Source organism: Lynx canadensis, chromosome C2 (genome assembly GCF_007474595.2).
Source record: "Lynx canadensis isolate LIC74 chromosome C2, mLynCan4.pri.v2, whole genome shotgun sequence".
Lineage (NCBI taxonomy): Eukaryota > Metazoa > Chordata > Mammalia > Carnivora > Felidae > Lynx > Lynx canadensis.
The window spans coordinates 54,207,751-54,223,896 of NC_044311.2; the positions used below are offsets into that span (position 1 = coordinate 54,207,751).

The 16,146-nt window shown below is 37.3% G+C and overlaps 1 protein-coding gene across 1 annotated transcript in view; it reads right to left on the reverse strand.

The window, feature by feature from the left end:
• Positions 1-3,167: 3,167 nt before the first annotated feature.
• IFT80 (intraflagellar transport 80) overlaps positions 3,168-16,146 on the reverse strand; it is a 140,483-nt gene continuing 127,504 nt past the window's right edge. The window contains exons 19-20 of the mRNA XM_030328653.1: positions 12,545-12,668; positions 3,168-3,621 (exon numbers count right to left, since the gene is read on the reverse strand). Coding sequence (XP_030184513.1) covers positions 3,511-3,621; positions 12,545-12,668 — 235 coding nt within the window. The 3' untranslated portion in view covers positions 3,168-3,510. The remainder of the gene's footprint in view (positions 3,622-12,544; positions 12,669-16,146) is intronic.

The window sequence follows — 16,146 nt, forward strand, 5'->3', positions numbered from 1 at the left end:
AGTATTAGAACAGGCAATTGAAACACTGGTTGTCCAAATGGGGAAGGGGGAGATAGGGGGAGGATGCTGGTATGACAACTATACTTTTTTTTTCCTTTCCCATTATCACACTTAACTTTCTTTTTCCTACCTCATACAGTGGTCCCTGGGCCAAGGCTGCAACTATATTGCTGGAAGCAGGAATGATTCCTAAGGAACAAATTGTTTAAAAATATTTATATCAGAATTCCCAAGGGCCTGATGGGTGAGCTGTGCTTTCACTCTATCTGGCAACATTGGGGCTAATGAATCCAGTTATATTGCCTATTGGTAGAAATATCCCACTAGTCCTGTACCTGTATAACCCTACCCTATATGAATGGGAGTAGACTGCAGGGGAGGCCTTTACTAGACTTGTATTGTCTAGCTGAACCTAAGGTCCCTTCCAAAGGTGAAAAGGTTTGGGTATAAATGGAGAGGAGGAATAGTGGCTAAGAATAAAGGTATGAATAAATGTGTTGTGCAGTGTGAATAAAATGTGTTTCTAATATTAATGCTTGGAAAGAAGCTCAGAGCAAGAGATATTGTCTCTTAACTCAATTATAACAAATGCCTGAAAGTGTGAAGCTGAGACCACTCCTGCTTTTGGAACTTGACAAGACCACATGGAATGAAGCCTGTAAACCTAAGTGCCCTCACTCTGAGAGACATTATGGTCATTGTATATGATGATTATTGGACTAATTATTAGAGACTGCATGGGATTCTAGTAATGTGCCAGAATCTTTTGGCTCTTATTTTTCAGTTTATGTCTATCATAATGTGATATGCTATAACCCACTTGGATTGTTGGGAAGATAATACTGATACAGATAACCATACTGGGAACTTGATCAATAGCTCCCTATCCTTACCCCACATTGATTCCTCTAAATGTTGCTACATTTTTTATGCTCAGTTAGGTATGTACCTTTGCCATAGAAGATCCTATGGTCAAAGAGCAGGGGATGGTCTGAATATATCTGGTCTGAGGTGGGGTGTGTAGGGGGTGGGTGGTACAGAGCTTTCAAAATCTTTGGAATTTCCTGAGTGATAGGAGCACCTTTTTTATGCTAATTAGGTGACTGTGTGTGTGTGTGTGTGTGTGTGTCTTTGTGTGTCTGTGTTATGGAAGCTAGATAGCTTCAGGATGAGGACCGGTCAGCAGAAAAACCACATAGTTAGGGGCGCCTGGGTGGCGCAGTCGGTTAAGCGTCCGACTTCAGCCAGGTCACGATCTCGCGGTCCGTGAGTTCGAGCCCCGCGTCAGGCTCTGGGCTGATGGCTCGGAGCCTGGAGCCTGTTTCCGATTCTGTGTCTCCCTCTCTCTCTGCCCCTCCCCCGTTCATGCTCTGTCTCTCTCTGTCCCAAAAATAAATAAATGTTGAAAAAAAAAAAGAAAAACCACATAGTTAGAGTGCTAAAACTTTCAACCACCTGACCTCCAGGGAGAGGAAGATTTCAATCACATGGGCAGTGATTTAATTAATTGCACGTATGTAATAAAACCCTGATAAGAAATTCAGAACAGCAAGTCCTACAAGAGCTTCCCGATTGGTGAGCACATCAATGTTCTGGGAGGATGACGGTCCTAGATTCTCTTCTCTCTACAAACAGAAGGCATAATGAAAAACTCTATGCCCCAACCCCATCCCCCACCCCTCCCAGACCTCACTTTTCTCCTAGACTTTATGCATCTCTTCTGCTTGGCTGCTCCTGAGTTATATCTTTTATAATAAAACTATAATTAAAAGTAAAGCATTTCAGTGAGTCATTCGAAGTACCAAGCCCAAAGGGGGCATGGTAGAAACCCCCAAATTTGCTGCCAACTCAGAAGTGTGGGTATCCTGGGGTCCCCGCATGTGGCTGACAATTGAAATAAGAACAGTCTAATTGGGAATGCTGTCCTCTAACTTGTGGGACCTGACACTAACTCTGGGTAGTATCAGAATTGAATTTTAGAACACCTTGTTAGTATCCGAATTGTTAGAATGCAGACATTTTTCATAATATTTTTTAACTATTAAAACTGTAGTAAAATAAATATGATATAAAATTTACCCTTTTAATCATTTTTTCTTTTTAAACTGTTTATTGAAATATAACATTATATAGAAAACATTAATAAATAAGTACAACTTATAAGTAAACTGCTCAATCATATTTCACAAACTAAACTCACTCTTGTACCCAGCATCTGAAGAACAGAATATTTCAACATTCCAGAAAAGAAAAGAAATATGTTGAAAAGACAAGAACATTTTCATAAAATAAATATACATTAATCAAAATGAAAATGAGAGAGGTAATCATTTTCCAGTGAATATGCGTATACCCACTCTATAATATGCCCCTCCAAAATTTACATTATGGAGGACTTTCTAAGGAGTATTTGGGTTCATGTTAAAAAGCTTCTGTGGCAATATTTTAGGACATACTGAAAGTAGTCAAACAGGTTTATCATTTAAGGAGATTGTCACAAATTCAGACTCCAGGACCCTAGTGAGTGAACATTCTCAAGTCAGGAGAGTAATGAGAAAAATATTTCTTGTCCATTCTAGATATATTTCTAAAATTATGGTGCAGATATATATATAACTTACCATTTTAACCATTTTTAACTGTACCATTCGGTGGCATTAAGTATATTCACAATGCTGTGCGATAATCGCCACTGTCCATTTCCAGAACTCATTCATCCCAAACAGGAATTCTGTACTCATTAAACAAGAATGCCCCATATCCACCTCCCTCCAATGCCTGGCAACCACTATTCTCCTTTCTGTCTCAACGAACTTCCCTATTTTAGGTACCTCATATAAGTGGGATCATTCAGTAGTCTGGGTTATTTCAGTTAGCATTATTTTCAAGGTTCATCCATGTTGTAGCATGCATCAAAATTCCTTTCCCTTTAAAGGCTGAATAATATTCCACTGTATGTATATACCATATTTTGTTTATCCGTTCATCTGTTGATAGACATCTTTTTTTTGTCCTTTTTGCTACTGTTAATAATCCTATGAATACTGATGTACAAATGTATGTACTGTTATACATTTTCATAAATCCATCCTCATGTATTTTTGTTGTATAAGTAAACTTTTGGAACATCTTATGATTTAGTCGTCAAATAAAAATTAATGCTATCATACATTTTAAAGGGTCCAATGTTTTATTATGAGCATTAATATTTGTTCATGCTGATGATTCAGGGATAAAATAATGGACAAAAACTGGAATGTAAGCAATACTACATAGGTGTATCATAAGTATATGAGAATATTTTGCTAATTATTGGACTAAACCATATAAAAGATGAAACTGCATCAATTATTTTGTGCTTAGTCTTTCTGAATGTATTTTTAGTGGTAAATACACAGCAAGTACTTATACTTAAAGATTCTGCCTTTTTCTTTAGCAATAAAAATACAATTATCCTTGGTTAATCAGAATATTTCAAAAGGTAAAATTTCTTAATGGTAAGCAAGGAATTTAGTGCTTTAGACCTATATGCTTGCTGGACTGGCTGCTTGATGATTGCTCTCGTTCTTTGGTAATTTCCATCTCAATTTTGGCTTTGATTTTCTCCCAATCTATTTGGAGCTGCAAAAGAAGAAAAGAAGAAAAATACTGATATAGTATAACACAGTTTTGCTTAATCCAAGGTAACCAAGAGTAAACAAAAAATAGAATGATGGCTTCTAAATCACTAGAGAAAAAAGAGAGCATGAAAGACAAGTTAAGGGGCGCCTGGATGGCTCAGTTGGTTAAGCATCCGACTTCGGCGCAGGTCATGGTTTCCAGGTTCGTGGGTTCGAGCCCTGCATCGGGCTCTGTGCTGACAGCTCAGAGCCTGGAGCCTGCTTCAGATTCTGTGTCTCCCTCCCTCTCTCTCCCCTTCTCCCACTCACTCTCTGTCTCTCTCTGTCTTTCAAAAATAAACAAATGTTAAAAAAAAAGAAATAATGCTTAAATAAAAAATACCTTTAAGAATAAGACCAAACAAAACAATTACCACAATTAAAAGGAAAGATTCTCATCATGATTCAAAACACCAAAATCTAGTTGTAGCTGTTGATAAAACTACATCTAAATAGTCTCATGGAGCCTTCAGATTCTGCATAGGTGCCTCAGGGACAGGGGGAGAAGGTGGACTGTTCTCCTCCAAACAAGAGGAAAAATGGACAGGGCCCTAGCCATGAGGCCATGTTTCAAATGGGTTAGCATTTTACCTTTTTTTTTTTCACTGAGGTTTCCATTAGAGCCTAGGTATGAGTAAGAATAGGGGAGTGTTTGCTTCTCCTGAGCATACTCTGAAAAAGGGACTCCTTTACAACAACTATTAAAGTAATACAGACATGGTGATGGTTTAGACAACAACAAAAAGATATTAAAGAAAGTGCAGTGCATAATCAAGGCTGGGGGACATGTAAAAACAATCACTGAAAAGTACCATTTTTATGTTTCCATTTTTTTTAATCTCTATGCCCAACGTGGGGCTCAGACTCAAAACCGGGAGATCAAGTCACATGCCCCACTGACATGGGGCCATTTTTCCAGCCATGCCTTCTACCCTGCGTTTCCCCTAAGCTGATTATACTTGCTGTTAGCTATGGACTCTGCCCTGACATCTGTGAACAATTTCTTTAGGAAAAAGCATTCTATTGTTTAGAAAAATTTGGAGATGACTACTTTAGGAATGTGTGTTGTCCCAGGCAAGGTACAGAAAAATTGGGTCCTAGATTAACCTAATTCCGATTTACAATGAAATAAGCCCCAACCCCTGAGACTGAGCCAAAAGTGAATAGGTTTTCATCTTCATATAGGGGAATTGAGTGAAATAAGTAGCATTAAACCAGACTTAGGTACTACTTGCTGCCTGAGCAGATTTATTTTAAGTAACTGGGAGATAAGTTTAACCTTATCAGGGCTTTGTGCCTCTTTTATGCTGGAAGTTGATAAAGTATTGGTTCTTTTTTATTTCAATATCTTTCATCTAAATTTCTGCATGGTAATTTGTGGATATTTTGGCCACTTTAAAAAAGAGATCATTCCATATACTAGTCTATAATATATAAAATGGATGAATTAAAAGAATCCCTCTCACTCATAGAAGATGAATGTCTGTGGTAAGATGCAAGTGACCGCTCACTGAAAGGCAGAGCAAATGTTAAGACTATTTGAAAGACCCATTTTTCAATCAGGCCAGAACTTGATATTTTTAAATGGCAAAACACTCTATGTCTAACAAAACATTTGCAAAGAGAAAGACAAAACTTGATAAATGCCTTGGCCTTCTTCCAGCCTTAAATTGACTTACATATGTTTCTCAGATCAATCACAATAAAACCATATATTGACCGTACACTGAGCAACTGTTGCTCTGTTGTACCAGAAGTCCATCAAGTAAATTGATGCCATCTATTCTATCACTTGCTAGAGTACAAATGAGGGAGCCAGTTGATAGTTATCCTATTGAAAATGAATGCTTCACTTTCACTTTGGCATTTATCCAGTTTTAGAACAGTGTTCTACTGCTAATTTAGTTCTTGGACTAGAATACTTTTACTAGTGGGTTTTAGATAAGGATGTACTCATCATGACAGCTTTCAAGTGACTGATCTCTACACCAAGACACATCTTTTCCTATTATAGGGTGTGTTAGTACTATTTGGCACTTCTTATTCTAGTCCCTGGTAAATTCTTCTTATTCACATAGAAGTAATTTCAAAATCATACCAAATGGCTTTCCAGAGAATACAGTGGTCATCAGACATGAATTTGCTTAATCTCCTTCTTCACACAAATTTACCTACATTTGTATTCATCTCTCTTTCCTTTCTGTCTCAGGCCGACCTCTTCACATACATCCCTGATCCCATCTTCTTCCACTCCCCTGGGACATCTGCCTTCAGTTATATTACTCACATTTTCAATTTCCTTGCTACACTGGCTGCTGCTCATCATCCTTCCCCCTCAATTCTGTCTCCCTGCAAACTACCACCCTCGTTCTTCTTCTCATTCCTAACTCTCATTTTGTCCTCAGAACACGATAATGTGACTGTGCTCCTACCACACTTCATGAACTTTTCACTAAAGCCACCATCAAGTGTTTTCATTCCTCATCCTACATATGATTCGATTACTCATTCAATAAGTATTTAGTGCTTACTATACGCCAAGGATTGTTCTAGGTGCAAGGCTTCAGCAGTGAATTAATTGATAAAAATCACAGTCTTCATAGAAAGATAAGCAAAGACAAATAATAGTGGAAGATATAAAAATATATAAAATGTGAGAAGTGGTAAGAGTTTTGGAAACAGGGAAAGGAAATACTGAGTGCCAGGGGTGGAGTTGGGGGAAGGGGGTGTTGCATTCTTTTTTAATGTTCATTTATTTTTGAAAGAGACAGAGACAGAGCATGAGCAGGGGAGGGGCAGAGAGAGAGAGGGAGACACAGAATTGGAAGCAGGCTCCAGGGTCTGAGCTCTCAGTACACAGCCCGACGCGGGGCTCAAACTCATGAACCATGAGATCAGGACCTGAGCTGAAGTCAGATGCTCAACCAACTGAGCCCCCCAGGCGCCCCTTTAAAAGCCTGACGTGGGGCTTGAACTCACAAACCGCGAGATCATGACCTGAGCTGAAGTTGGGGGCTTAACTGACTGAGCCACTCAGGTGCCCCTAAAAATATATAAAATGTGAGAAGTGGTAAGAGTTTTGGAAACAGGGAAAGGAAATACTGAGTGCCAGGAGTAGAGTTGGGGGAAGGGGGTGTTGTATTTTAAACAGAGTGGTAGGAAAAGATGTCCCTGAGAATTTGACGTGAAGACCTAAAAGAGGTTAGTGAGTCCATGGGAATATCTGGGGAAGAGCACACTGACAAAAGGAAGGAAAAGGTCCTGATGTAGAAGCATTCCCTAGATCTTGCTGACCAAAGTTCTTTGAAAAATCTCTGACTATATAATACCATTCTCTTCTGGTTTGTGCTCTCCTTTCTCAAAGTTCTCAGTCTTTTTTTCCTCCTGTTTCTTTTCCCTAGACAACCTCTTTTTTTTTAAGTAATTTATACTTTGTTTTACTTAATTTTTAAAAAATTTATTTGAGAGAGAGAGCATGTGTGCATGTGAGTGGGGGAGAAGGGTAGAGGGTGAGGGACAGAGGGAGAGAGAGAGAATTTCAAGCAGGCTCCACTCTCAGCATGGAGGGGACGAGCCATAATCAAGAGTTGGACGCTCAACCAACTGAGCCACCCAGGTACCCCTCCCTAGGTAACCTCTTAGCTGTTAGTATTTGTATTCACCAGGATTCCAACCACAACTTTTTTATACTTTCCTAGGAGATGACATCAACTTTCATACTTTCAACTATGCCTACATGGTCATGACCATAAATTTATTTATCATGCCCTGATTCCTCTTTGTCAGTATCCTTCAATGTTCACAATTATATTTCCAATTGCCTATTAGATATCTCCATCTGGATATCCCACAGGGACTTCAAACAAAAAAAAATGTATATTTTCATGTATTCAAACTCAAAAGGTCTAAAACTTGTATATTCTCACTGTTCCTTATCTAGATTAATGGCATCCCTCTCCATCTACCAGTCAACCACACCAGAAATGTTGAAGTTGTTCTCAAATGTCTTGCCTAACCAACCTAACTACCACCCCAACCATCTCCTGGTGAAACTATTATAGTAATCTCCTAACTGATCTCCTAGTCACCACCCTTACCTCTGATCCATCTTCTACACCAAAAGGTATCTTTCAAATCATTCTCTTGATTGCAAACCTCCAAGCCTTCCCATTGCCTGCATTATGAAGTCTATTCTCTTAACATGGTATTAAGACCCTCCAATGTCTGGTCCCAACCAATATTCCAACTACTCAGTACCCAGGATCCAGAGCAGTTACAAGGGACTCCTTCCCGTTCTTTCAAGACCTCACACATTTGGTCTTATTATCATATATATCCTTTAACACTGATAAAACCCTACTCAAGATAATTTTGTGGAAAACTCTTTAGTTTCCATTTATTTTGAGGAATCAGGATTTTAAAAGGGAAAAGCAATCATGTTACTTCCTTTTAATGACTTCACATATGTCTTAGCATAGAGTCCAAAATCCTTAATTTGCCCTATGAAACCCTCAAGTTAATCTCCCTTTTGTTCTTTACTGTTTCCCATTTAAGAGCTTTCTCTCTGCCTGGAACATGCCCACCCCCACTTCCTCTCCCACCCCAAATCCAGTCAGCTTCTACTATTTATTCTTTAGAGTTCAGCTCAAATATTGTTTGCCTTGCTTAGAAAGTCTTTGCTAATCCCCACCACTCTAGATCAGGTTCCCTACACATCAAGTTTTTTTTTTAATGTTTATTTATTATTTTGAGAGAGAGAACGTGCGCGGGGAGTGAGCAGAGAGAGGGGGGAACAAAGGATCTGAAGCAGACTTCACACTGACAACAGGCAGCTTGATGTGGGGCTTGAACTTCTGAACTGCGAGATCATGACCCGAGCTGAAGTCAGATGCTTGACCAACTGAGGCACCCCCACCCATCAAGTTTTATAGCATCTTCAAGCCAATGATCACAATTGAAATTAACAACTGTATAATTAACTATAGCTTCCACTGAATACAAGATTCATAAAGCTGGGGTCAGTGTCTGCCATATTTACTTTTCTATTTGAAATAGAAGGGGAGTACATTGTCTGCAGAAAGTACTCAATAAATATTGAATGAATAAGTAACTACCTACCAGATGAACTATCACCTACCAATATATATATAGATACATAATAGATATAGATATAGATGTAGATACCTATATATGTAGATACATATATAGATATATATGTAGATGTATATGTAGAGACATATAGATAGATATGTAGAGACACATAGATACATAGATATATATGTAGATACATATATAGATACAGATACAGATATAGATATAGATATAGATATAGATATAGATATAGATAGATACATATATAGATATATAATCATAAGATTACAAGGTCTTAAAACCTGCAAAAGAGCTCAGGTAGTAGCTATGCCTAACGTGGTTTGTCTGAACTAGAGTGCTGGCTCTTCTGCATCTTCTTCAAAATTCTATACTTTCTGAAAGTCTGTTCCCAAGTTGTTTGTTTGTTTATATTTCCACTGTTTTCTTTCTCCTAGAATAATGTTTTAAACATTTCTTGGTTCTTCTACTTTTCTTCTTGTACACAATATATTTGGTAGATTGTATATTCCTCAAGTGAATTTTATTGGCCGACTTACAAATTATTTTACAAATATTTACTGTTGTAGACCAGGTACAATGACTCTAGTTGGGATCTTAGAAGACAGTCCACCTTGTATAAATCCCAGGTTTCCATATTTTAAACTAGAAATGCCCAAATAACATTTCAGGGCTCATGAATACAAACATATATGAAACTTTTGACTTTGTATAAGCTTCCACATTATGTACTATGAACCCACCAGAATTCACTAGATATCTAGAATAAATTTCTTAGTTTTTAAAAATGCTCTCTTAACACTTAGCAAATAAAATGTTTATATAATCAAAATTTTGGCTAAGGTAGATAAATAGTGGGAAATTTTTGAGTAAAAAATAATTTTCATCTTAAAATACTGCTTTATAATTTCCAGTTAGCTTCCAAATTACATTTATGAGGAAAAAAAAGGATACTAGAATGTAGGACCATAGGGAGTCAAAGTAACCTATATAGTTTCAGGATTAAAAAAATCTCTGAAAATTTCTGCCACTCTTGCGATTGAAGTATTACATTTTGGTTAACAGTTGAATACATAGATAATAAGAAAGAAGATAAAAATGTTAAATTTTTACTATCTAAAATACAATTTTAATTATAATGATGTAATAATTATAATATAAATTATAATAATTATAAATTTGTGGGGAAGAGTTATATTTTCTATGTCCTCCAAAGCACCTAATGTGAAAATACTGAAAAATATATTGATGGCAAGGATGATGAAGAGGAAGCAGAGTAGTATGTATCTGCTTAAAATTATGCCATAAAGTAAATTTAACATGCGTGCTCAGTTTTAACATATCATCATATTTTCAAAACCATGACAAAAAGATCAGGTGATTGGTGATTCTCTAGGGTGCTTAGCACTGTAGGGGTGATGGCTGCTGTCCTATTCTGTGGATTAGAGTGTAGTCCTCAGAGGTCCCAGGGACCCTGAGTTTGTCCCAGTAGTAGAGCAAGCTCTCATAGCCCAAACTCCTAGAGGATTCATTTTTAATAGTGAAGCTTCAAATGAAACAAATAGTCTGTGGAGCATCTGTAAAATACACCTCTTCCTACCAAGAAACAGACAACTTGTGTCTGTCCTGGATCTAGATGCTGAAGTTGCATTGCAGAACTCCAAGAATGGTTTCAAAGGCTTTACTACCTTGAGAGCTGTTCTGAAGTCCAAAACTGCAGATCATGACACTCAGTATTCTAAATATGGTGTGAGGCAATAGAAAATATATATATTGGTCGCTGCTCCCAGTTTCTGGCAAAGAACTCCTAGAACTCTTGTAGTTTCCTAAGTGATAACAGCACTAGGAACATCTTTTGTTCTAATATTTGGTCTTTGACCTCAGTTCCTGACACGAGGCTTTCTGAGTGATAGAAGCATCTTTTGTTTTAAAGAGACAACTCTGGGAGAGTCCTTGGATGGCTTCCAGATGAGGGCTGATCACCAGAAAGACCAAGTCATGATTAGAAGCTAGGAATTTTCAGTCCTGCCCCCATTCCCTTGGGAAGGAAGAAAGGTTGAAAATGGAGTTAATGGCTGATCATGCCTATGTGATGAAGCCTCGATAAAATAGCAAAGTACAGGGTTCAGAGAACTCCTGGGCTGGTGAACACATCCACACTGGGAGGGTAACACACCCCAACTCTGAAGAGACAGGAGCTCCTGAGGGTAGGACCTTCCCTGACCTTGCCCTAAGTATCTTTTCATCTGGCTGTTCATCTGTACCCTTTATCATATCCCTTAATAAACTGGTAAACATAAGTAAATGTTTCCTTAGTTCTGTGAGCCACTCTAGCAAACTAACCAAACCAGAAAGGGGGAATGGGAGCCTCTGACTTATAGCAAGTCAGTCAGAAGTACAGGTAACAACCTGGACTTGTGACTTGCATCTGAAACCTAAGGCAGGGGTTACTGGGACTGCAGATCTATAGCTGGTCAGTCAGAAGCACAGGTGATAATCTGAGCTTGTAACAGCATCTGATGAGGAGTGAGGGCAATCTTGTGGGAATGAGCCCTTTACCTGTGGAATCTGATACCATCTCCAGTTAGGCAGTATCAGAGCTGAGTTAAATTGTAGGACACACAGCTGGTGTTGGAGACTGCTTGTTGGCATGAGGGGAAACCTCCACATGTTAGGTGACCAGAAGTGAAGTGTTCTGTGTGAATAGTAAAGAAGACTTACAGGTGAAAGACTCATAGCAGGGAAGAACTGTTTTTCCCTACATAAGAGGAGAAAGACTGAGTTTATCAAGTCATATGATAAATGTATAATGTTGGCTTTAGTAGAAATTGTAGGTACCTTCTTTCCTCTTCCTAAGGTTCCTCTAATTTACTCTGCCCTTTAGGACAGGTCAGAACATTCCATTTTATTCCATTTCCAAGGAGCAGCACTCCCACATAGTCTACAAGCTCCACAAAAACAGAGGCCATATCTGACTCAGCATCCAGCATAATACCTGGCCCAGAGTGAGCACTCATAAACATTTTTTTAATAAAATGAATAAAAGGCTGAGAAAATCAACTGGTTCACAGAGGTGGGAGGAAGGTTGCCCCTGTCTTGGGATTGTAAGTCTCTTGGGTCTGCATGGCTAGAGGTGAACTCTCTTTCTGTAGCCTGAGCCTAGATGGATCTAAGCAGGTAGCTACAATAGTCCTGCTCTAGGCACTTAGGCAAAATGCACATGGGCTGATACATACTGGAATGACTTTCTTCTAATTATAGTGATGAAACCTGAGATTCTGGTAGGGATTTGAGAGGCAATGGTTTAGCCTTCTTTGGTTCTAGACAGTGAAGTCTACCTGGGCTAGGCTCCACTCTAGGTGCAAACTAGCTCCCTAGAATTTTGCAAAGTGACAAAGTATCCATTTTCTGGCCAATGCCCTCTGTGCTTATATATTTCCCCTGGAGCAGAAGGGGCAGCTGGTGGAAGACAAAATTTAGGAGTTAGAAACCTTTATCCCAGCCATTTATATTGCTTATCTAAAAATATCAATTAGCACCCAACCTTAATACAAATTAAATACGAAAACAGATTTGAGTTCATCAAAACATGGCTTTAAGATTCCAGAAAAAAATCAGTAATATAATTATATAGTCAAAATAAGACTATAATATCATAAGGCAAAAAGTGATTTTGAGATTATGGTATGAATTATTCCAATTTTGTCTTATTAAGATGAATATTATATATACTTACAAAGCATATACATTATCGTAAAATACTGTATAATACTTACACCTTCTGCATACTGCAAATACCGTTTATTAGTTTCCTGTTTACCAAATGTCTCCAAAAACTTTTGCCGGTAAGCAAGAACTGTATCAACGTGTGTTTTATATTTTACAGCCAATTCAAGTGCCCTATAATGAGAAACAAAACAGATAATCAGCATTGCTTGGATTAGAGTTTTGGGGTAACAGAGTGAGACAAATGGTCTATGTTGTTCCCTTTCCACTCATCCTTCAATATGGAACACCATTCCCTACCTCATCCATCTTGCAAATTCCAACTTATGCTTCAAGGTCCAGATCAAACATCATCTCTTCTCCCTGACCAGCCCTCCTTGTAGAAATAAAAGACCATTATCTTATCTGTGCTCCATGACATTTTATGCATACTATTATGACAGCACTGCTTACAGATATTATAATTATTTACGAGTCTGTTTCTTCCATAACCTGTACATTAACTGAAGGGAGATCTAGGTTTCATTTCTCTTTGGTGAGTATACCATAGTCTATGTATGGTAAATGTTCATTGAAAAATTAATTGAAATCATAGTAAAATTCAAGTGAATGAACTCCCCCCCCCAGTGTAAGTGGTTCCACTATCTTGACAATTTTTTTAAGTCTATAATTTATTCTGCTCCAGAATTTATTTATCTACAGTCTAGAATGTATTCTGGTCAATATTCAAATAAATACTGATGTCCTTTATGTTATAACACAGCAAATTTAAAATACTATAAAACTAAAATTTGTGGATAATAAAAATCTGACAAAATCTTTTGCCATTTGATTCTTAGAATAAGTTAATACCCATTTAAATTTTATAATCCAATTAATATCTTTCAATGTAACTTAAGTTATTTTCAAGGTAATATTTTATTTAAATAGCAGGCAAGAACTAAATTAATTGCTAAAATCAGTGGTACAATACCAAAGACATAAAATCTATGTATTGATAATTTCGAGGGAAATGAAAAGATTAATCTTCAGTTCTTGGCCTATTTGTGTATGTAGGTTTTGGACAGTATCTCAGCCCATGATCCTGTGCATAACTCGTATGAGTTGAGTCAGGAAAAATCCAGTATAGTATAGCTCTCCTACACTGTTCACTATAATCTTGTTTTAAAGTATGGGAAATGGCCATCATAATAGCTAAAGTATATCCTTTTTCAAGTTCCCTTGTTTTCTCATATGATATATGACTTCTGAATAGGCCAGTCATGATTTATGTATCAGAGCCAAATACTGTAAATCCGTTGTTTAGACAATACTGACTACTGACTAGATTTTTGCAACATGTGACCCTTCAGTAGGAAAATGTTTCATTTTTAGCATGCTTTGGTTTGACCTAAATAGTCACTTTAAAAAGTATTTTAGGGGTGCCTGGGTGGCTCAGTTGGTTAAACGCCTGATTTCCGCTCAGGTCAGGGCTCTGTGCTGACAGCTCAGAGCCTGGAGCCCACTTTGAATTCAGTGTCTCCCTTTCTCTCTGCTCCTCCCCTGCTCATGCTCTGTCGCTCTCTCCTTCAAAAATAAACACTAAAAAAAATTGTTTTAAGTATCTTAGATATGCTGTGTATATTAATTGACAGTTGATAGAAAACCAAGAGAAATATTAAGACAATATAAAAAGTTATGAATTTAAGTCAGGTGTAATACAAATGATAATGCCAAAATTCAGCACAATGATTTCTTATAAAAGTATATGTACATATTGCTAAATCCATGGATCAGTATTTGCTACCCATTACAATCTCCTCACAAAGTTCCCTCATTCCTCTGTGACTTTAAGTCTTTCAGAGAAAAAGAGGGACACAGAGAAGAATGTAGAAGTACTGCAATTTAGAGAAACAAGTGAAATGCAAGAAGGCAAAAACCAATTTATAGAGTATCAAAAGAGGAGAAATAGAAGTAAAGATGCTTTAATCCTTCTTTTTTTAATTTTTAAAATGTTTTTATTTATTTTCGAGAGAGAGAGACAGAGTGCGAGTAGGGGAGGCGCAGAGAGAGAGGGAGACACAGAATCTGAAGCAGGCTCCAGGCTCCGAGGTGTCAGCACAGAGCCCGACACGGGGCTCGAACTCACCAGCCATAAAATCATGACCTGAGCCGAAGTCAGATGCTCAATGATCTGAGCCACCCAGGCGCCCCATGATGTTTTAATCCTTCTAATCCTCTCCCATATCACCCTCCATATATCCCTAAGGCTCTGACTCCAGTGTGGATGTGTGAGTGGAGACTCTGGTGAACCAGTCCTCTGGCACCTGAAAAATGCCATTTCCCATTCCTTTTTTATGACTGAACATGACTGGGGAAGGAATTTTTGATTGTACAAAACTAGAAGTATCCAAGTGGGGAATATGTAACCATTTTTCGGTTGGGACTTTTCAAAAAGAAAATTATCTCCAAAGAGATCATTGTCATGGAACATTAGTACATTTAATTATGTATGAAGGATAAAATATAATGTCTAATACCACATTTAGATACTAGATGCTAAGTATTATCTATATTATAGCCATTATCATTATATAAAATATGTATTAATTATCTGATTGAAGAGCAATAGCTAAAGGTAAACATTCAAATTATATGTGCTATTTTAAATGTTCTCTGAAAGCATACACTGGGTAAGAAATGTTTCTTTATCACACAGAGAAGGAAATTCACTCCAAATTATATAAGGGTTATGGGAACAGCATGTCTTTAGCTTTAAAATGGTTATTTGGCAACCAAACAAATGTGACATTAGATTATGGGGCTGGAATAAATCCATGTATCCTCTCTGATTTTAAATAGAAGGAAGTTATATAAAAAGATTTTGTAACTTCAAAATATGATCTTTTACATAACTTTAATGAAGCAAAATCACTTTATATAACTGGTAGAAACAGAGAAATTGTTTTTTATTAATACATAAAGTTTCTAGTGTCTATCTCTCTTAACTTCCATTTTTGAGAACAGATTACTACCAAATGTCCAAAGTGAACATCAAGTAGATGACCTGCTTACCTACAACTCTTCAAGGGCTGCAACTTATTAGGTTGCAGGTAATTTTCAAATTCAAATATGAATAACAGAAGCACAAATCAGCAAGACTGCTTCTCAAATGGAATAAACATATTAACAAAATGAAATGTGCTCCCTTCTAAAGGATTTAAACAAATATAGAAATTCAGGGATCTTAAAAGAAGTCTAATATATTTGTCATCCGACACTTAAATTCTATCCTTCCAGTATTTTAATTAATTAATGGATCTGGGCAATGATTATTAATGGCTGCTAACATCACAAAAAGAAAGACAACCAGTCATTGTGAAAATATATTCAACACTACCTCTGTGATATGAGGTGTTCCCAAAAGGGGAAAAAAAAAATTAAACCTAAATCTAATCAAGTTTCTAGATTCAACACCAATTTATGGTTAATTCAAGCGGCAAAGGAACGTGTCAAATGACACCACAGAGATGCAATCAGCAAAATCCAGATTATAGGAAACTCTAAAGGCCCAGTTTCTGTAGTGGGAAAATTATAAGAAAACATAAGAAATAGGAAAACCTATAGATTAAAAGAAAAGAACATATCTAGGAGTCATAATGTATGGAAATTT